Genomic DNA, 21,887 nt, shown 5'->3' on the forward strand with positions numbered 1-21,887 from the left:
TGTCAGTTAACTTTATTTTGAAAAAAATCATTCACATTCTTCTGCATTGTAAAACGGGCCTCCAGATCCAATGGAGTTAATATTTCAATGACCCAGGACAATTACGGGGCATCCACAAGTCCTTGGGTTCACTCTACTCAGTGTAAAGCAGATCACAGTTAGGAACAAAAGATTTCTTTTGTCTCTGCTTACATCCAGTTAGTAAAAATGGCAATACAATCAGAGGCAAACATCTCAGGAACCCACTGGATTGGGCAAACTAAGGCGTCCAAAACAGAGTGACTCAGATCTCCATCCAATTCAGCCTTACTTTCTTAGGTGTCAGGGAGTAAAAAAATTTCTCCTGATTTCAGGCTCAATATATAATAGATTAGATATTTTATATATATATACACACACACATACACACAGATACATAAATAAAACGTGTGTATTGGTATATATGTATAAAATATTTCACACTCTATAAACATATAGAACTTCCATTTCAAAGGGCTCTTGAGTCTGCAAAGTACTTTCACATGTATAGGCTCATCACATTTTCTTAGCAGTACAGTGGGGTGGGTAAGACAGGTATGATAATCCCTGTTTAGCAGATGAAGAAACAGATGAGAAGGTAGGTACCTGCCAACATCATACAGAGGGTAACAGTGGAGTCAAGACATGCATATATAATCTTATTCAATGCTTTTCCCAAAGGACTGCGTGGCCCCTTAGTGTATAAATCACAATGTTTTAAAAACAAGTATTTTAGATAAAATTTGATTTTTGATTGTTTTACCTCTCTATACTTCTAATAATGAAAATTTTAAAAAAGCAGCTGAGATTTCAAATCTTTTTTTTTAACTTCTAGTTTCTTGCTTTTAGCTGTTAATTACAGGAAGAGATATTGTGTTTTGTTTCACTTGAGTCATTGCCATGCAGATTACTACATTTCAGGGCTAATTTATCACATTCTCAAGCTCATGAATAATAAGTATTCCCATAAGTGATATATTTCACATATTAGACTTAAGCAATGACAGGAAATGGAATGATATAAAATCTATTTTTGAAAAAGCTACTCTGAAAATAATAGCATAAAAATCTTAGCTTCTAATAAATCATCAAATTATATGTAAACAACTCAAAAGTGAAATCATGCTGTTAAATGTCCAAAAAAGTTGTATTAGGAAAATAAAATGTCTAATGAAACTAATTTCCAATTCTTCACTTTGTAAATTAATAGAACAGACTCAAAAAGGAGCCCATTCATTCCACAAAATGACCTTTTTCTAGGCTAGAAATACTAATGTATTAGTGTACCCTAATATACTATTATTAGGTATATTTAAAGTGGTAAAAAGGTAAAATCATTCAAACAAACAAACCTCTACCTAAAATGTAATAATTCATGATGTTCTAAAAAAGGTACTTTGATATTAATGAGTGTTAGCCAATTCAATTCAATAAGAAGCTATACTTGGAAAAAACAATATCTACATATGAGTGTTAAAGGTTTAACACAAATAATGGGAAAAATAATGAGCAATCATGAAAATCTAGTCCATAAGTTGAGTACTTTCCCTCTCAGAGGGAAGAATGAAATACCTTAATTTTTCCTGATTTTTCCGTTGTTTTTCCATGTGTCTAAGTGTTTCCAATCTTGATTCAGGAGTAAACAAACAGGGCTTATTCCAGAATTCCAAATCGTCTTCACTTTTGTCTAATTTCTTTGTGTTGTATTCCTGCGTGTCTGGTGCCTGTAGGTGGTCTTTGCTCTCTAAAGAGGAACTAGGAAAAACAAATAGAGCACTTAAGAACAATAAGGGATTCATGAGCTTCATCCTTAATACTGCCCCTTTAATAATCTATATACTTTTCTCTCACTTTGTCACCCATGCTGGAGTGCAGTGGCACGATCTCGGCTCACCGCAAAGTCCACCTCCTGGGTTCAAGTGATTCTTCTACCTCAGCATCCCGAGTAGCTGAGACTATAGGCACGCACCACCACACCTGTCTAATTTTTGTATTTTTAGTTGATACAGGGTTTCACCATATTGGCCAGGCTGGTCTTGAACTCCTGACCTCGTGATCCACCAGTCTCAGCCTCCCAAAGTGCTGGCATCACAGGCATGAGCCACTGTGCCCAGTCCTACGTTTTTTACCTTTGAATGACAAAGTGACTCCGAAAGACAGTCTGTCCAAGCCTGGTTGGAGGAAATTACTGCCACAGCAACAGGGTAGGCTTTCATCCTCTATCACCAGGAACAATGTGGTAATCAGATTCCAAGGTTCACAGATCTAACTGCTAAGAGTCACCTGGGGAGTTTTATAAAAAGTACAGATTCCTGGGCTCTCATCAGAAAGTCTGTTTGGTAGACCTGAAGCAGGGCCTAGGAATCTGTGTTTTATAATATTTTGCAGGAGATTCTGATGATTAGACAAGCAATAACCCCACCTTAAATCTTGTATCTGTCAATTACACCCTCCACACTGCTCCCAGAGGGACTTTTCTGGCAGGCAATTTGGATCACATTATTTCCAGGGTTTTTAATGATTCTCTTATCTCCCAAATTCACTTGTGGGACATACGATACTTTTTATGGTATAGCTTATGCCTAGTTTATTTTTCATGGATAACTTCTGATTATGTGGCTTTATATGGTAACAGTTCTCTCTTCTCTTTTATTCATGCTTTGTGGACTGCCAGAGAATTAAACAATATCACTGTATGTCATCAAATGGGTATTATATGAGATATTCAACATTTGTTCAACATGGATCCAAGAAATATTTATTGAGCATCTTCTGTGGTGCCAGGTAGCAGAGATACAACCCTGGCCAAGACAGACCATGATTCTACTGTCAGAAGATTCTGTTCTTGTGGCAAGAGAATGACATCATTCAAGCAATAAACATTAGGTACAGTCTCTCTCCCCTCACCTCTCCCTAGAATAGACACTTCATTAGATGACATTAAATGAAACAAATTACATAAATCCTTTAATACCAACTATAGCAAATAGTAAGTACTTAATACATGTTGGGTGTCGTTATTGAATCAGGTGACAGGAAAGGCTCCTTTCTTGTTGATCTTCAAACTAAAGATATTTTATTCATTTTGAAAAAATATTTTCAAATATATTTTATTTTGAAAATATTGTGAGAGATATTTTTCAAAGGGATGAACCAAAATACTAGAACATGAAATTTAAATAGCATGAATGGAATATAGAGCAAAATTCTGCTATATTATTTATAGATACAATACAACTAAATATTTTAATAAGCAAAATAATGCAAATTTCTGAAAATAAATAAATTGCTTGCTATACAGCTATAGTTCTTTATGGCATTGAAAGAATAATTATAAAGGGGATCTATAATATTCTACAATATTCTAGAAAATTGCCACTGAAATAATTGGTTCCATTCTCATTTAATCATTTAAATTATATTTTTCCTGGAAAGTGACTAATTGGTTCAATCTGGCCTTTTGCAATCTAAAATAATAATTATAAAAAACATAAAAATAACAGTGCTTAAGAAAAACTATCAGAGATATGAGCTAAATAACATAAGTCTCCAAGGCAAAATGCATATAAATGTGTATAACTGGTTATGAAACAGAGTGAGCTCATTAGTGTAGGATCAAAAAAACTTTCTCTTCAACCACTGCCCTCAAATCTGCTCTCTCAGAACTCTCTTCTCATCCATGAGCAGATCCCACAGCTCTATTGTCACTTTCAAGAACAGCAAAACGTCAGCTAACCACTAACCTTCAGGTACTAAAGGGTCTACAGTTTGAATAAAAGTTCAGACTTAAATATCAAATCGGAGCCATTCCCTCCCTTTCCAACCCATTCTCTCTCTTGGCCCTGTTCCAGTTGGGGTGTGCATGGGAAGAGGGACACACTCTCCTTCTACTTCTCATTGTCTTCCATTCCTTCCTCTGAATCCCATACCACCGGGCCTCTTAGGTTCAGAGGCTTCCTGCCTTTAGAATTTGGGGCCTGGGATGATGAAGAAGAAGAAGAAGGTGAACATCTCTTATATGACCACTCCTATTATAACCTGGCCATTGCTACCCTCGCTGGGACCAATATCCAGATACTGGCCTTCTCTTCCTGCGAGCACCTTTGTCATCCTTGGAGACACCACAAGAGCCTTCCAAGTGTACTGCTCACTGTTGAGGAGGTCAATATGCATCTCTTCAAGACAGCTCAAGCCCAGCTCCTTCTACCATGTCTACTTGGCCTATAAGATATTCACAAATCCTTGCCATGTGAAATGCTTAAAGTGTAAGCTGCTTCCATTAATACCATCTTTCCTGATTCCTCTGCTCCAGGCCACTTTCTATCTTTTCAGTTTTCTAGGTTGGAGGCAGGCTCTACCTAGTCAAGAGGTAGATGTTCATCTACCTTTCTTGCAGCCTCTGATTCTCTGTTGTGTTTCTTCTTTCAGCCTCCTACTCCTTCCCAACTAATTCGACAATTCAGTATTTCAACAATTCTCCTCCAGGATGTCTACAGTTCTATTCAAATAGGCTAAATAGGGTAAGAGTGGCAAAGGCTCAAGGATCAGCCAGGCCTATGGGGGAGGCAAGAAGGCACCTGCAAGAAACCCCACTGTAAGCTTCTACTAAGATTCAAGGAACAGATCATTTTAACTTTTGTAAACTTTCATAAACCAAGGATAGTGAATTATTCCCAAGATATTTTATGTGCCTATTATATAACTTTGATGCAAAACACCAGGAAAAAATACAATGAGAAAAGGTTATTATAGCATAAACTCACTTATGAACACAAGTTCAAATAGTATAAATATTAGCAAAATCAATGCAGCAATGCATTAGTAAATAATCATAGACAAAGAATGTTTATCCTAGAAATTCAAGGTTGGTTTAATTTTAGAAAATCTATTAATGATATTCAACACAGTAATAGAAAATCACTATTATCTTAATAGATTCAGGGAAAGCATTTAATAAAAATCCAATATAATGCATGTGATGATAAAAGCTCTTAATCAACTAGGAATAGAAGGAAGCCTACTTAACATGACCCAGAAACTTAGAGCAAATATTATACTTAATGAGAAATTGCAAACATTCTTTCTAAGTCAGAAACAAGATACAGATACCCATTCTTAATGCTACTATTACACCCCATTCTAGAGGCCTTTGCAGGCACCATGAAGAAAATAAAGTAGAAGGAGAGGGATTGGAAAGAAATGTTCAAGTTACTGCTTACAAACAATGTGTTTTTCTACCTAGAAAATGCAGGATTGCATCTTTTATAAAGGTCAGCAAGATTAATACAATATCAGTATACAGAAATAATTTGTCTCTTTAAATGTCAGAAAAACCAGTTACATCTGTTTTTAAAATCTCATTCGACAAGATACTGAGAAATTAATACAAAGAAAGATGGTTTAAGACTTTTATAGTGAAAATTTAAAACCTTACTGAAGGACTCAGAAGAAGATGTCAATAAATAGAGCTCTTCCAAAGTTTAGCAAGGAAAGAATCAATGTCATGAAGATGTCAACTTTTCCCCAGTTAACATATAAATTAAATGCAATTTCAATCACAATTCCACTAGGGATTTTTAAGGAATTTGATTAGCATTGGATTCTAAAACTCATACAGACAAGTAAAGAACTAAAAATAGCCAAGATAACTTTGAAAAATGAGAATATCTCCTACCAAATATCATCATATGCTATAAATCTATACAAATTAAAACAGGTAGAAGTGCTCCCATGAAACAGTCTAGGGAACTCAGAGATGAACCCAGGAATACATGGTTAGAAGGGATATAGTAAGGGTGGGACTTCATCTCAGAGGGAAAAGAACAGCACCTTAATAAAGGGTACAGAGATAATTAGCTACCCATGTTAAAAACAATTAGTACCCTACCCTATATATTGACAAAGGTTAGTTCCAGATACAGAGATAAAAACAGATATGGCACTGGGATAAAGAGTTCCATAAACAAGATGAAAACGTACAAATAAGTTTAACTATATTAATATTTTTAAATTTTATAAAACATAAGAAGCTCTTATAATTAAAGACAAGTCACAGACTGGGAGAAGACACTTGCAAAGCACATAACCACCAACGAATATATTTTTTATATTTGTATCCAGAATATAAAAGAACCATCAATAACAAAAAAGACTTAACAACTTATTTAAAATAAGTAGGGGAATTGAATAGAGGATATCTGAATAACCAATAAACATATAAGAAGATATTTAAAATATTCAAATTCACTAGTAACTATAGAAATGCAAATTAAATTTTAAAAAATAGAGGATACTTAATAACAAACTTGATTGGCCAATATTTTTAAACATCATATTATCTAGTATTGGCAAAGATTGAAAACTCTTCTATATTGTTGATATATGAGTATAAATTATTACAACTACTCTAGCAAACAATTTGGCAATACATATAAAGCTGAAAAGTTGTCAAAACTGTTGTAGCAATGCCATTGCTAAATACCGTAGAGAAACCTTCATACCTGAACAAGGAGACATGGGCAACATTGCTTGAACATCTCAACAAATGTTCAATGTGGATTCAAGAAATATTTATTGGGCATCTTCTGCTGTGCTGGGCACCAGAGACACAACCCTGGCCAAGGCAGACCATGATGCCACTTCCAAGAGATTCTTTTCTTATGAAAATAGGGAAAACAACGTGCATGGCCATCCAAAGAGGGATGGCAGTGTCCAGGCTGACCAGCTGGCACCACTAGGAGGACCACACATGTTGTTAGAGCTGCTGCACATTCTGATTAGTCAGGGCAAGTGAAACACTGGCTATTAACTATTTTGAATATGACCTCTGGAATAAATTGTAATTCATTCATCCAACAGGATATTATTCTATATTTTAAATGAATTAGTTTTACATGTCTTCATATGCATAAATCTCAAAAACATAATGTTGCATGAAAAGCAAAGGTATAGAAAGATATTATTCATGCTAAGCACACATACTCAAACTACTCTTGTTTAAGGAGGCATACTTGTGAAACAAAGGTATTAAAAATATGGATGGGATCAACATATATCAAATATGCCCCAGCTTCAGGATAGCAGATGCCACTGGGATGAAGAGAGGAATGGAAGGAAGGGGAAGTACTTAAGAAGCTTCTACTCTCTTAATGGTATTTTATTTCTTATTTTAAAATGATCCAAAGCAAACATGCAAACTATTGTCATTGATTAAATCTAGTTGGTAGAACTACAAGCTGCCTATATTACTATTTTCAAATATTTATGTATGCCTGAAATATTTTATAATTATTATATCCTTAATTTTAAAGGATTCTGTTATCTAAATACTTAACACTTTCACTGTGTGGAATCATATCAATTGACCATAGTTGCAATTCACTTAAACAAACATGAAAATTGTAATTTGTTTAAAAAACCAATTAGAGAGTTATTAATCACATTAAAAATGTATTCAGTATATAATTCAGAAACTAGAATGTTTTATGATGCAATTAGAATTATTCAATTTATAATAATGTTATTTGTATTTAACTTTTCTAAAATATTCCTAGTTGATAAATCAAAGTACACCTATTAATTCATCTTTTCTGTATATATTTTATGGAGATTTCTCTGAGAATAATTTTAGACACAAATTAAAATTGCTAGTTTAAAAAGAAATTTTCCCCCAAGGAAAGAAATTCTTACAGAATTGTAACAAGCAATGAGATGCTCATATTCTTCCATCCAAAATTCACATCATATTTTATTCTTCAAATTAATCTGGAATATATGTGTACTGCAAACAACTTGGAAAAAGAACACAGTTTGCTGCTTTTAACAAAAGTTAAATAGAAAGTAAACTAATCATTTACATACAGAGTAGCATCGATGTCTGCGTACCGACGTCCATCAGAGCCTGGGTTACTTCTCTTGTCTTCATTTTTATCCTCTTCTTGGTGCTTCCTCTGAGCCTCTTCCTTGAGTTTGGCTCTTTTAAGACAGTGATCTTTTTCCTGCTCTCTGATTTGTGGTTCAATTACCGAATAGTCCTGCAATGCCTTAATCCTTTCTGAAGGCTCTATTTCTTTACCATCCAACCACTTAAATAAAGAACAATAAATATAGTACAATTGTTCAAAAGTTGCAGTGTGAATCAGCCCCAGGTTGATTTTGATTAGAACTTTTTAAACTTAGAAATAATAACATACCATAGTGATAGAGAATTAAAACAATGTAATTAATGTGAAATATCAGAACTTTGTTCTAAATCAATGTTTATTTATACAATTAACACAGTTTAAAAAATACCTTTACTGGTAATAATAATAACTAGATCTTCTGTCAAAACTGATAATATAAGCTCTCAAAATATTTTATGTTAATTTTATAATTGCTCACTATGTCAAAAATTTCAAAGCTTAAGTCAAATCACAGCTTCGGAGTATAAGAATGACACTTCCCAGAAGCTCTCTACAGAAAAAAATGGCCTTGAATATTACACATGATTGGGTTCTAATACAAATGAGCCCATGTTTCACCTTTAACAACAAGACAAACAGGCTATTGTTATAGCATTGTTTACATCTGACATTTCAATTATGATTTTCCAAAGTAAAATATTAAAATAAAACCATCAACTAAAGTCTAAAATGTTAAAACTAACAGTTTAAAGACAACTATTTATCTACCCAGCCTTATTCTGTGAAATGAGGCAAGGTATTTAGGAAGGTGTGGTTGGAAGATAATGGTTCCCCAAGAATGTCCATGTTCTAATCTCCATGAATGTTACCTCACATGGCAAAACAGGCTTACAGGTATGATTAGGTTAAGGATCTTGGATAGTCAGGGTGATTCTCATAAGGATCACTGAGGTCCTTATAAGTAAAAGAGAAAGGCATGAGTGTCAGAGTTAGGGAGAGATGTGAAGATGGCTTTGGAGATGGAGAAAGAGGCCATGAGCCTAAAAATGCAGGTGCCCTCTAGAAGCTGAAAGGGGCAAAGTAAGGGATTCTCTCTTCAAGCCTGAAGAAAGGATAGCCTTGCCAACACCTTGATTTTAGCCCAGTGAAACCATTTCAGGCTTTTGATCTTTAGAACCATAAATACATTTGTATAATTTTAAGTCACTAAGTTTGCCTCAATTTGTTGCAGCAGCAATAGGAAACATATAAAAGGAAAAAAACTACACACAGAGATTTAGTAAAATATAAATTAAAAAATTATTGGGATAAGCTAAATTATAAGTCAAAATTATGTGGAGATTTAGAAAAAATAATTCCAAATATGCTCTGGTCATAAGAACGCATATGGTTGCTATAGATGGGCTGCAGATTTGGTTCCGAGCTTCTTGGCAGCCAAAGTGAAATAGAAAAACAAAATTAGTTACAAAATTTTCATGGTCTTTGAGGAAAAAATACAGTTTGTGGCTTTCCTCTAACATGTAGCTTTTAAAACACATTTCTAGCATAGAGTTTCATAATGGAGATCTTGAGAGACGTCAAGCATTGTTTTTGTAGAAATATGTCCATATAATCACAGATTTCATAAGACTGTTTCTTGTAGTATCCTTCAATAAAGGTATCTTCATACTATTATGTATGAGACCATAATGATACAATTCAATTCAATAAAACCTATTATTTAAGGTGTTAAGTAATTGCAGTCCACATACTTAATCTGATCTACTTTAATACAGGCTTGGGACTGAATCAATTTGGAAAATTTTGGATAAATGAAATGTACTTATTTTGTAAGTACATATAATAAGTAAATATACTATATATAAATATATGAATAAACAAATTAAAATATATTTATATATCAATAATACTATATAAATATATTACTTTCATAAATTTCTAAGTCATCCAATTTGTGGTACTTCATTATATTACTTTATATAGTATAATTTATATATAAATATATATTATTAACATAAATGCACTATATAAAACTGTATTATTATAAGAAGTTAGAAAACTCTGAATAAATATAATTTCTTTCAACTGGGATTTCTTCCCAACAGAACGTTGGGGAGCAAGGTGATATTTTCTTCCTTGTAATTGAAGTACATTCATTGATTGATGGATTTCTGTCTTTATAATTGGTTTCAGTCAATATTCATTTTATTAGAACTACTATTCCTAAAAGGCTATGACAACTGAACCCTCTGTCACTTTACTAACAGGAGGCAAAAGTCCTCATATTAGTAACTGATGACAAATTTGGGACTGTACGCCAGCACCTATTCTAGGAACCTAACTCTTTTAGTGATTTCTGTTAGTCTTTGAAATTGGCCCGCATTTTCTTTAAGCCAAAATCACGTTTGAGTTTAGAAGGCCTAAGAAACAAAGATTAAGTTTAAGTTTTTTGGTTTTTTTTTTTTTTTTTTTTTGAGACGGAGTCTTGCTGTGTCGTCAGGCTGGAATTCAGTGGTGCGATCTCAGCTCACTGTAACCTCCGCCTCCTGGATTCAAGCCATTCTGCTTCACCCTCCTGAGTAGCTGGGATTACAGGTGCGTGCCACCACACCCAGCTAATTTTTGCGTTTTTAGTAGAGACTGGGTTTCACCATGTTTGTCAGGATGGTCTGGATCTCCTGATCTCAGGTGATCTGCCCACCTCAGCCTCCCAAAGTACTGGGATTATAGGCATGAGCCACCACACCCGTCTCCAAAGATTAAGTTTTAAGCTGAGCATTTCTTTATCTTTCTTCACTCAGGATTCATGCAGCACAAAGGTGGAGTGTTCACACTTATTGATAATAACTGTGGAAGTGCTGAAGCAGAGAAAGGGACACTAAGATGTACTGAAGGGCTCATAGAACTCGCTTAAAGTAGTAATGATGATCCCACTATACATGAGTAAAATGAGGCATGCAATTCACAGACAGTGGAAGCAGCTGTCAGACCCTGGTTTCTCTGATAACAAATCTGTTTCGCACCATACTGCAGGGCCTACCTACTCCTGTGGTGGCTCAGCAACTGGGAAGAAAATCCTTGAAAAGGGCTGACTCTCCTTCCTGACTCTCCTCACACCTCTTCTATGTGACTATCTAAAAATAACTACTCTGTTGTTATGGGTTGAATTGGGTCCCCCGACAAAAAAAGATGTTGAAGTCCTAACACCCAGTAGCTCGAATCATGGATTTTTTGGAAATAGGGTGATTATCGATGTGATTCATTGAGACCAAATCATCCTGAAGCAGACAGGCCCCAAGCGAATATAACCGGTGTCTTTGTAAAGAGAGCCTTGTTAAGATGAAGGCAGAGACCCTTAGGGTGATGTGTCTACAAGCTCAAGAATGCCAAAGACTGGCTGGCAAACCACCAGAAGCTAGGAGGGAGGCATGCAACAGATTCTCCCTCGCAGCCCTTGGAAGGAACCAAGCCTGTCAACAGCTTGAACTTGAATGTCAGGCCTTCAGAACTATATGATGATACATTTCTGTTGTTTAAGCCTCTAGTCTGTGGTACTTTGTTACATCAACCCTGGGAAAATAATATATTTATTAACACAATTCCTTTCAAGCAGCTCAGCCTTTAATGAAATGGTAATTAAGATTCTAAAGTATATCAGCCTATTTTTAAATATTAGTAAATATGTTAATACTATTTTCAAAAGAGGGCTGTTGATTTGGAGAAGTCCTTCTGAAAAGAAAGATTTGATCCAAAGTCTGTAATTTGACCTAAAGATTAGCAGTGAGTGTGGGTATAGTATGAATGGTGGAGGTATCAAGGTTGGACTCACATAGGTTCAAATCCCACCTGTGTCCCTTGCCAGACGTGTCAGCTTAAACAAGCAGCATTAATTCCCCAAGCCCTGACTTCCTCATCTCTGAACGCACCTGTCCCCCTGCATGGGTCTGGGAGGATCAGAAACACTGTGCACAAAGCACCTCATGGCACAACCTCTGACCCTCCCTGCAGTAGCCATGTGACGGCTCTCACACCTCTAGCCTGCTCACTGCAATATTGGCACAGGCTCAGCTGCAGCCGCCACGAGGACTTCTGGACCCTTATCCCTTCCAAGGGAATGGCTCACAGCATTACACTACAAGATCTGGTTCTATGATAGTCAGGTTCTCACCAGTTCACTTTCTAGGAAATCACTGCATAATAATGATCAGTTTAGTTTACGTTTGAGACAATTTTTCATTTATTCTATATTCAATTACCAGAATCATTCATTCTCTTAACCTGAGAAATTTTACATTAGAAGAAATGTGTTCCATTAATCCAGCAGTCAGCAGTCTCTTGACTACAGAGAACACAGAAGTCTAAGAAACAAATGTCCTTTGAGAACTGAAAACACACCTACTGCAATGGTGATGTCTCCATGCATTCTCTTTGCAAAAACATGGAGCCATACGCAGGCTGGGAACTCTTAGAATTATATGAAACTTAACAATGCTACTCTAATATTCTCTGTTGTATGATTTCTCAAGTAATCATATTTTTTTCCTCAATTCTAAAATTATTCGATTAGGGGGATATGGTATAAGAGTAACATACACAGCAGTGGTTGTCAAATGAGGTCTCTGCACCAGCAGCAGCATTACCAGATTTTGTTAGAAACGTGAAATCTCAGGCCCCATGTCAAACGTGACCCAGAAACCCTGGGGGAAGAGCACAGCAGTGTGTGTTTTGAAAAGGCCTCCACATGTTCTGAGGCACACCAAGGACTGTGAACCTGCGGGGCATGGTGGCTCATGCCTGTAATTCCAGCACTTTGGGAGGCCGAGGCGGGTAGATAACTTGAGGTCTGGAGTTCAGGACCAGCCTGGCCAACATGGTGAAACCTCGTCTCTACTAAAAATACAAAATTAGCCTGGTGTGGTGGCACATGCCTGTAATCCCAGCTACTTGGGAAGCTGAGACAGGAGAATCACTTGAACCCAGGAGGGGGAGGTTACAGTGAGCTGAAATCATCCCATTGAACTCCAGTCTAAGCAACAAGAGAACAAGAGCAAAACTCCTTCTCAAAAAAAATAAAAATAAAAAAAGACTGTGAGCCACTGCTATAGAGCATATGTTAAGAAAAAGCAACGATAAAAATAATTATAAAAGCACAGTAGCTTAAGACTATGTTATACAAAGGTACATAGCTGTAGCTACCTCTAAAACCCTAAACTTTTGGCTTGCTGTAAGTAATAATGAATTCTAATCAGTAATGATGAATCTTCTGCGTCTATGATTTGAACTCACTGAGAAAAAGTCAAATTAAGTTCTGTGTATTTCGGATGAGAAAGGTGAAAAGTATGCAATTTATTTTTCAGGGATTTATTAAAACTATTCAAACAATATTAAAGGTCTAGCCATTTAAATAATTACTTTTGGCTCTCTGGAATATTCCATTATCTGAAGCAACGCATTCACTGTTGCTGCAAGTAAAGCAGGAATTATTGTAGTTGCTCATGTTCATTTCTCCATGATTTCTGTGCCATTAAAATAACCATACCTTTAATTGTGGAAGAGTTGCTACCACGAACTCCCTATAGTGGTCAAAGGAAGCACATGGGTTCCCCATGAGAAAGAGTTCCTTCAGATGGATATTGTGCTTCAAGGTTTTAATGCTGCTCAGCTCTCCAATGAAATTTACAGTCAAGTCAAGTTTTGCCAGTTCTTCACATCCTGTTGAGAAAAATAAAAAGAAAACAAAGCAAATAAAGAAAAATCACAGTGGTAATAAACCGTGTGTAATAGCACATAATGGAAGTAACAGTTGTAGTATTTTTAGTCTGCTGATATATTGCATTGCTTACCATGAAGTGATTCTTCAGAAATATCAACTCAAAGGCTTCATCTTAACTCATTTTTCTATCTCCCCTTATTTTCACCCCCTGAGTCCTTCCAGCCAGGGGAAATAATTTTCCCTGCTCACATTTGCAAGGCTTGTTAATGTTTTGATCTGGTCGCTATCTGGCATGAAAAAAGCAAAAGAACAAGCTGCTACTACAGTGGGTGCTGCCTCAGAACAAAACTCCTACTAGGCAGGGCACCTGGAAGCTGTCCTCCTGAGTTTTAGCAGGTCGGCAGGACACATTTCATCTTGGAGGGTGACAGTGGAAAGTTTCTCCAAAAAAAAGGCATGTCATAAAACCAGTGCATCAGAACCAATATTTGCAAAGTCACCTAGGAGAGAGAATGGCTCCAAGGCCACTGAGAACTGAACTGAAGGTATTAACAAAGGTAAAGAACAAGATGCTTTGATGCTCAAAGGAATAATAGAAAAAAGGGTGAGTCACTGAAATAGGGTTTTATAGTAAATCTGATCCATCCACCTTCATTACAGAGATAGCCAACGAGATGCTAAGGAAACTTGAATCAAATTCAAATTTGAATTTGAATTAATCCCCTCATTCACATTCCATGTGAATTTGGTGGATAGGAGTCCAGACTTAGGAATTAGACAGATACGAGTTCAAGTGCCTCCTCTACCTCATCTTTGCTAACGTGACCTTGGAAAAGTTACAAGCTTCAGCCTCCTCATCTATAGAATTATAATAGTATTAGTACTGGAGTCCGAAGTTGTGAAGATAATAAGATGACTCATGTAAAGCGCTTAGCATAAAGCTTGCCACCTAGAGTGTCAGTAAACATGATGATTAGAATAGCTCAATGAGCCCTCTAATTATCATAGGACTTCGTGGACAATGTACCTACAGGGAAAGAAGCAAGTACAGCTGTCTCATGAGCAGAAACCTTGCAGTTTCTTTCCATGAACTAAGAAGAGTTGACCTGGTTTATGTAGCAGCCTTTGTGGGCTTGGTTCAATATAAGATTATCTCTCCCTATGACTGCTTCATGTTTGTGGGATTAACATGGCAGATTTTGCAACCTTCAATGTCTAGAAAGCCATCGCCAGCTGATAGCCCAGGACCTCGCTCTCACTTATTTCTTCAAAGTTCTACATGCTCTTCAGTTATGATTCATGTATTTTCTCTATTTAAATGTTCTTATAATATTAAATATTGAATAAGAAATTCAGTTGGCCCAGGTGAAAACTAAAGGAAAAACAACTTTAAAGATAACTGAGCAAGGGAGGGAAAAAATGGAATTGACAAGACAGAGTGTAGGTGACTATTACAGTTGAACACTAAATTCTAGTAAATATAATTACATGGCATAAAATAAATAAGCACATGTAGAAAGAGACCCAAAGTAGAAAAATGGTCAAGCAAACTCTAATACATCTATTCAATATTTAACGCTATAAGAACATTCAAAATGATGGTTATGAAAACTACCACAGCATGGAGGAGGAGAGTTTACGATATAATGAAAGTGGAAAAAGTAAGATATAATAGCACCCATACACTAAAATTACAACAATATAAAATACAGAAAAAAATTAATATAGCAAAATGATAATAGCAGTGGTGGAATTAAGATTAAACATTCTGTTCCTTAAAATTTTGCAACATGGTTATATTTGAGATTTAACAGTGTACAAATAGAGAAAATACATGAAACTGATAGAAAACTAAGATATAAGTTAGCACAGTTTTCTCAAATGTCGTAAGTATGCTCCAAGTACACAATATGCTTATTAACTACATGGCCAATATTTATTTGGTGTTTATTATGCCCTTTATACACAGTATCTTATTCAATCCTAACATCATGTCTATGAGAGAAATATCACAATTATTATCTTTATTTTAAGGTCAGATAGCTCAGTGTGGGCCCTTGGCTCTGAGATGTCCATCATCATGTGCACTCACATCATTTCTCATGGAGAGATGGCATCAAGTCCTTCTCCTTTGCTCTGCGTTGGGGCTGGCCCTAGTGACTTGCCTGACCAACAGACTGCTGCACCAGTGAGGTTTTGGGGCTGCCTAGACATCTGAAATTCTCACATTGGAAGGATTGCCCTAAGAACAATTGCTCTAGGACATGTCAGAAGCCAGATCAAGTATCTGGCTACCTTCACTCCACCGTGCTCAGACACCCTGAGCCACCTGGAGAATCGTAAAAGCAGTGAGGGAGAACAAAATCTGCTTCTGTGGAAAGAAACACACCAAGAAGCAGCGCCAGATGGCAACTGAAGCAACCATCTTGGAAGTGGATCCTCCAGCAACGGCTGCTTCTGGGATCTATCTGGCAATAGATACTTGAAACTGCAATGCAAATGAGCTAGGAAATTACCAAAGTTTACACGGCTCTAAATGGATGAGTTGGGATTTGGACCCAGGTTGGCCTACCTGAAAAGATTCTCTGAACTGGTATGTTAGAGCAGCAGTCTCCAACCTTTTTGGCACCAGGGACTGTCTCATGGAAGACAGTTTTTCCACGGATAGTGGGTGGGATGGTTTCAGGATGGAACTGTTTCACTTCAGATCATCAGGCATTAGTTAAGTTCTCATAAGAGCACACAACCCAGGTCCCTCGCCTGATCAGTTCACAATAGGGCTCCTCACCTATGAGAATCTAACTCAGCACACAGGAGGCGGAGCTCAGGCACTAGTGCTCTCTGGGCCCACTGCTCACCTCCTGCTGTGCCTCTGGTTCCTAAGAGGCCACAGACCCCATCGGTCCTCTGCCCAGGGGTTGGGGACCCCTGTGCTACAGAGTCTCTTTGCCAATGTTAGCTATTTATTATTAAAATATCATCATCATCTTCTCTTAAAATTCTCAAGCCACAATTCTGTGGAACACATACTTGAGTCTATAAGTAAAAGCAGTTGTCACCACCCGGCAGAGGTATGGCCCAGGACTGCCTTGCCTGGAATTGATGACGCAGGTGGAGAGGGAGAGACCAGCTTGGAAGAAGGCAGGAGGAGGCAGGTGGGATAAGAAAGGCCAGAGATTAGATGTGGGGAGTTGAGCAGCGAATGTTATATCCCCACCAAAAAGAATTAATTCAAAAGATCAGTCCCTGTAAATGGGTCCATATCCCATACTTCATTATGATATCCTGTTAATGTCGTCATATGAAAATATACGGAGGGTGGGTAGAAGGAAATTAAGAACCTTGCAATGGTGTGAGAGACCAAAATCTGCATCTTCTACATTGGAAGTTAATAGATGACATCTAAAATAGGAATATCAAGGAATAGCAGACAAGCATGATGTAAGTGCAATACTTGGAGATAAACATAATATTGAGTGCATTATTTGGACACTTAGAAGCAAGGGGAATTTAGAGTAGCCACCTCTATACAGTAGGACTTAGAGGTCTGAGGGCACTGACAAGGGACATAAGTATAGCACTGTGACCTTTTGAACTATTGCGCTACTATGTTAAAAATATTAATTGTGCAAAAGATAAATACCCAAAATGTAGAAGAATAAATAAATGCTTTTATATAGTCTAGATTTTTAATTAACTTCACATCTTCAAAAATAATTACATAAATGAAATGGGGAATTAAAATCATTATTTCTATTAAATTAATAAAAGCATGGCTAATATTAAAAATATGTATCGGTAAACCTATGAGATAAGAGTTATACCTTTCAGCATCCAATCTAGCAATACATAAAATAGGCCTTTAAATTCTTTTTTCCTCCATTGCTAGAATTTTATCTGGGGGAAAAAAAAGTTCCCAGCTAGATATCTCAACTGGAAACAGAAGTAACTCATAAAAATCTGTTCAGAACAGTTCTATTCATAATAACAAACATAATTAAAAACAGCTCCAGCACCAAACAATAAGGTTGCATTTAAAACACATCAATTTACATCAATAAATTTGATAATGTAGTTGTTAAATGACAGTAGACTGTAATTTATGTAGCAGACTATAATTTATATAGTAGATTCAGCCACTACATGAAAGATGTGTACAAAACTGTATCTATAAATATAACTAAGCCTATATCTGTATGTTTGTATGTTTATTTTACATTGGCAAAAATGATAAATTTTATAAATGTGGAAGGTATATTTGGGGTAATCTGACTTAAGATAGGTTAGGTGGCATTTCTTAAGTTTACTTTAGGAGGCTCTGGAGGACATTTTAATTACATTTTTCTTTCATATAAGAAAAGACTGACATTTGAAAGACTCCAATGAGGTGAAAATGTCACACATCTTTGGATTCTGCTGTAATTTTGTAGATAAAGAACCCTCCAAATGTTCATTATATTTTCAGTGTCAAATCTTACTGTTTCTTCTACTTGGACTACAATTAAGAAATTAAACTACCTTTGTCATCCTAAAGATGAACAATCCTTGCCAAACTGGTCAACCTTGAGAAAATCTCTCTGGAGTTAGGCACCGCTTCTTTCAGTGGAGACCCAGCCTCTGTCTCCTGTTCTGTGGAGATCCAGTTCAGGGACCCTCTGGGGTCTAAAAATCATGGAAATCAACAACATCGACCACCCAAGGAGCGTGGGAAAGCTCATGCTATGGGAAATTCCACCTCTCCTTCCGGGTTAGGGTAAGCGATGGAAAACAAAAGCACTTTATTCTACCCTGGTGAATCCTCAACTGGAGAAAAAGAAAAAAGGATACTAGCTATATATATACATATATATATATATATACACATACATATATATATATATGTGTGTGTGTGTGTGTGTGTGTGTATTTTTTTTGCCATCCAAGGAAAAAAAGCAGAACAACTTATTTTTTAAATTATATTGAGATTTACTTAAGCAGATGTGCTGAAGGTACACCTTCATCTTCCTCCTGTCACCTCAAGCCCTTAAAATTAAACAAAAGTGCACATTTGCCAGCAGATAAGATGCATCCTCCATTCCCACTATCCCCCTTCACCGCCCTCACCAAACAATCTTCAAGCTACCCCACACCAGTTCATCTGTGTTAAAGCTGGAAGGCAGAGCACAAAAAGAAGACCTGTCCAGGTAAAAGGCAGGAGGTGGCCTTTTACCTGGCCTGCAGTTACCAGGCCTTTAACTGGGCCTGCAGTTTGCCAAGTTAAAAAAGACAATAGTGACGATGCTGCCCTCTAGTGGTATATGAATAAAGCAAATCACACAAACAACTTCTCATATGGGTAAGAATACTGACTTCACAAAACTAACAAGCCCTGGACAACCCAGCCAAGAGTGCCAGTTTTTAATTATTTCTTTGACATTTTAGATAGAAACTTCATTATCACAAAACATGGACACAGAATACATTTTTTTATTCCATTTGTTCACAGGAGAACAGGGCTGTAAAATGTTAGCTGGGAGAGAGCAATGACTATTTCTAATGCAGAAAAATGCCAATGATGAAAAGGATCTTCTTGATCCCAGGACTCAGGCAGTTTTGGGGGCTTTGGCAATGGTAATTTTTGAGAATGAAAAATAAAAGCATATGAGTCATATTTATATAATTGTTAATAAATAATCTTGATAGTCATTGGACTATCCATTTCTACTCTAGTAGGCAAATAGGCTAAAATCCACCATGACCTAAGTAAAGTCCTCCTAATTTCAGCTTTAGCAGATGGCAGTGGGGTGGGGAGAGCAGCTTGCCTGCCTCTGCTCCATGGCCCTGCACTCTAAAGTGAAGTCTGCCAGTCAGCATGTCCCACCCACTCACAGAGTGCACAGAGGCTCTGCCAGACAGGCTGAGGCTGGATAGGCAAGCAGAACCTCACAACTGCAGAGTAAGTCACACAAGCCACCTAATACACCATATCTTTTGTGATTATGATCAGACACCAAATGTTACCAGATATTTAGAGAAAAATAGCACAAGACAGAAGCCTTCAAAATAAAACAGAAAATCTCAGATGAATAAGATAATTCAGGGGATGAAAAAAATTGACAACAAAAAGCTCTAACAAGAATCTCCAAAGATATTTAGAAGATATCTCATCCATAAAATAAAAATACACACCACAGGAACGAAGCAATCAGAGCATAGAAGTAAGTTCAGAAGAATAAAAAAGTATGGCCAAAATAAAGAGTTAATTGTAAATGGACTGAACTATAAAATGAACACAAATGATTATTTTAGATGAATGAGATGAAAACAAAATGATTATTTGGGATTTGAATCTGGTGAAATATTTTAAAATGTACAATAACAAGAAAAAATGGATTTAAATAAAAGAACAAGTTAAAAGGCACAAAAGAGCAGTATACTACTACTAAAATCCAACTGAAAGAAGTTGTTGGAGAGATTAACAAATATAAAATAAAGTTACTGGAAAAGATGATAGGTAGATAAATGGATGGATAGATGGAAGAAGGAAGGGAGGAAGGAATGAAGAAAGGGTAAAAATGGGCTGGGCGCGGTGGCTCACGCCTGTAATCCCAGCACTTTGGGAGGCTGAGGCGGGTGGATCATGAGGTCAAGAGATCGAGACCATCCTGGTCAACATGGTGAAACCCCGTCTCTACTAAAAATACAAAAAAATTAGCTGGGCATGATGGCGCGTGCCTGTAATCCCAGCTACTCAGGAGGCTGAGGCAGGAGAATTGCCTGAACCCAGGAGGCAGAGGTTGTGGTGAGCCGAGATCGCGCCATTGCACTCCAGCCTGGGTAACAAGAGCAAAACTCCGTCTCAAAAAAAAAAAAAGAAAGAAAGGGTAAAAATGTAATTATTGACAAATAATTCTCAATCTGGGAAAACTCCCCTTAAAAAATGGGAAATAAATTATTTTTACATAGACAAAAATGAGAGTTTTTCACTAACAGATCTATGCTATAAGAAATAGTAAAGAGTGTCTTTCAGGCTGAAATAAAAAGAAGAAACTCAAATTTATGTGATAAAGTAAAAACAATTACAAAAGGTAACTATATAGGTAAATATAAAAGACAATATAAATATATTTTTGTTTGTACCTATTTTCTTCTAAATTATTTAAAAGATGACTTCAAAAAGAAATAATTATAAATCTATGTTAATGGGCATATAATAAATAAAGATGTGATATGTGACAGTAACAGCATAAACAAAGGAAGGGAAACTAAACTATATAGGAGCAAAGTCTGTATACTATTGAAAGGAAGTTGGTATTAATTTGAACCAAATTGTTGTAAATTAAGATACTAATTGTAATTCTCAGGGAAACCACTAAGAAAATAACTCAAAAATATATAGTAAAAGAAAGAACAAGGGAATTAAAATGGTACACATGAAAAATAACAAAAATGAAAACAGTAATCCAAAAACAGAACAAGGCAGACATAAGATGATGCAAGATATATAGAAAACACATTGCGAATAACAGATACAAATTCTGTCTTATTGTTAATTACATTAAGAGTAAATGGGTTAATCTCCCCAGTTAAAAGGCAGAGATTGACAGGATGGATTCAACATCAAAACATGATTCATCTAAATGCTGTAAAGAAAAGCGCTTTCGATTCAAAGATAGAAATAGTTGGAAAGGCAAAGGATAGGAAAAGTTATACCATGTAAATGGTAACCAAAAAGAAAAAAAGAGATCTGGAGTGACTATATTAATACCAAACAAAAAGACTTTAAGGCAAACATTGTTATTATAGACAACTAAGGACATTTTATAATAATAATAACATCAATTCATCAAAAAGATAACACAATTATAAACATATAAGCACCTAAGAGCAGAGTCCCAAACTATATAAAGCAAAAACTGACGCTATTGAAGGGAGCTATAGACAATTCAATGATAATAATTGGAGACATCGATAACCTGCTTTTAATAATAGATAAAACAACTAGACACAATATCAGTAAGAAAATGGAAGAGTAGAACAACATTAAGGCAAAGAAAGAAAGAAAGAAACAAACAAAAGGCTAGACCTAACAGGCATATTTAGAACTTAAACCCAAGAATAGCAGAATGCACATTCTTCTCAAATGTACAGCCTCTAGGATAGATCAAATGTTGGGCCATAAAACAAGTCTCAATAAGCTTAAAGTAGTTAAAAGAAAAGAAAGTATTTATTTGACCTCAATGGAATGAAACTAGAAATCAGTAAAAGAAGAA

The 21,887-nt window shown here is 36.1% G+C and overlaps 1 protein-coding gene across 2 annotated transcripts in view; it reads right to left on the reverse strand.

Annotated features, from left to right (window-relative positions):
- The window catches only part of DNAAF11 (dynein axonemal assembly factor 11), a 92,987-nt gene that overhangs the window by 49,009 nt on the left and 22,091 nt on the right, over nt 1–21,887 (reverse strand). For both annotated transcript variants that reach the window (XM_064384602.1, XM_064384603.1), the window contains exons 4-6: nt 13,462–13,634; nt 7,879–8,102; nt 1,591–1,773 (exon numbers count right to left, since the gene is read on the reverse strand). In XM_064384602.1, coding sequence (XP_064240672.1) covers nt 1,591–1,773; nt 7,879–8,102; nt 13,462–13,634 — 580 coding nt within the window. The remainder of the gene's footprint in view (nt 1–1,590; nt 1,774–7,878; nt 8,103–13,461; nt 13,635–21,887) is intronic.

This window comes from Aotus nancymaae, unplaced genomic scaffold (assembly GCF_030222135.1).
Source record: "Aotus nancymaae isolate 86718 unplaced genomic scaffold, 86718_ANA_hifiasm-v0.15.2.pri h1tg000036l, whole genome shotgun sequence".
In the NCBI taxonomy this organism is placed as follows: domain Eukaryota; kingdom Metazoa; phylum Chordata; class Mammalia; order Primates; family Aotidae; genus Aotus; species Aotus nancymaae.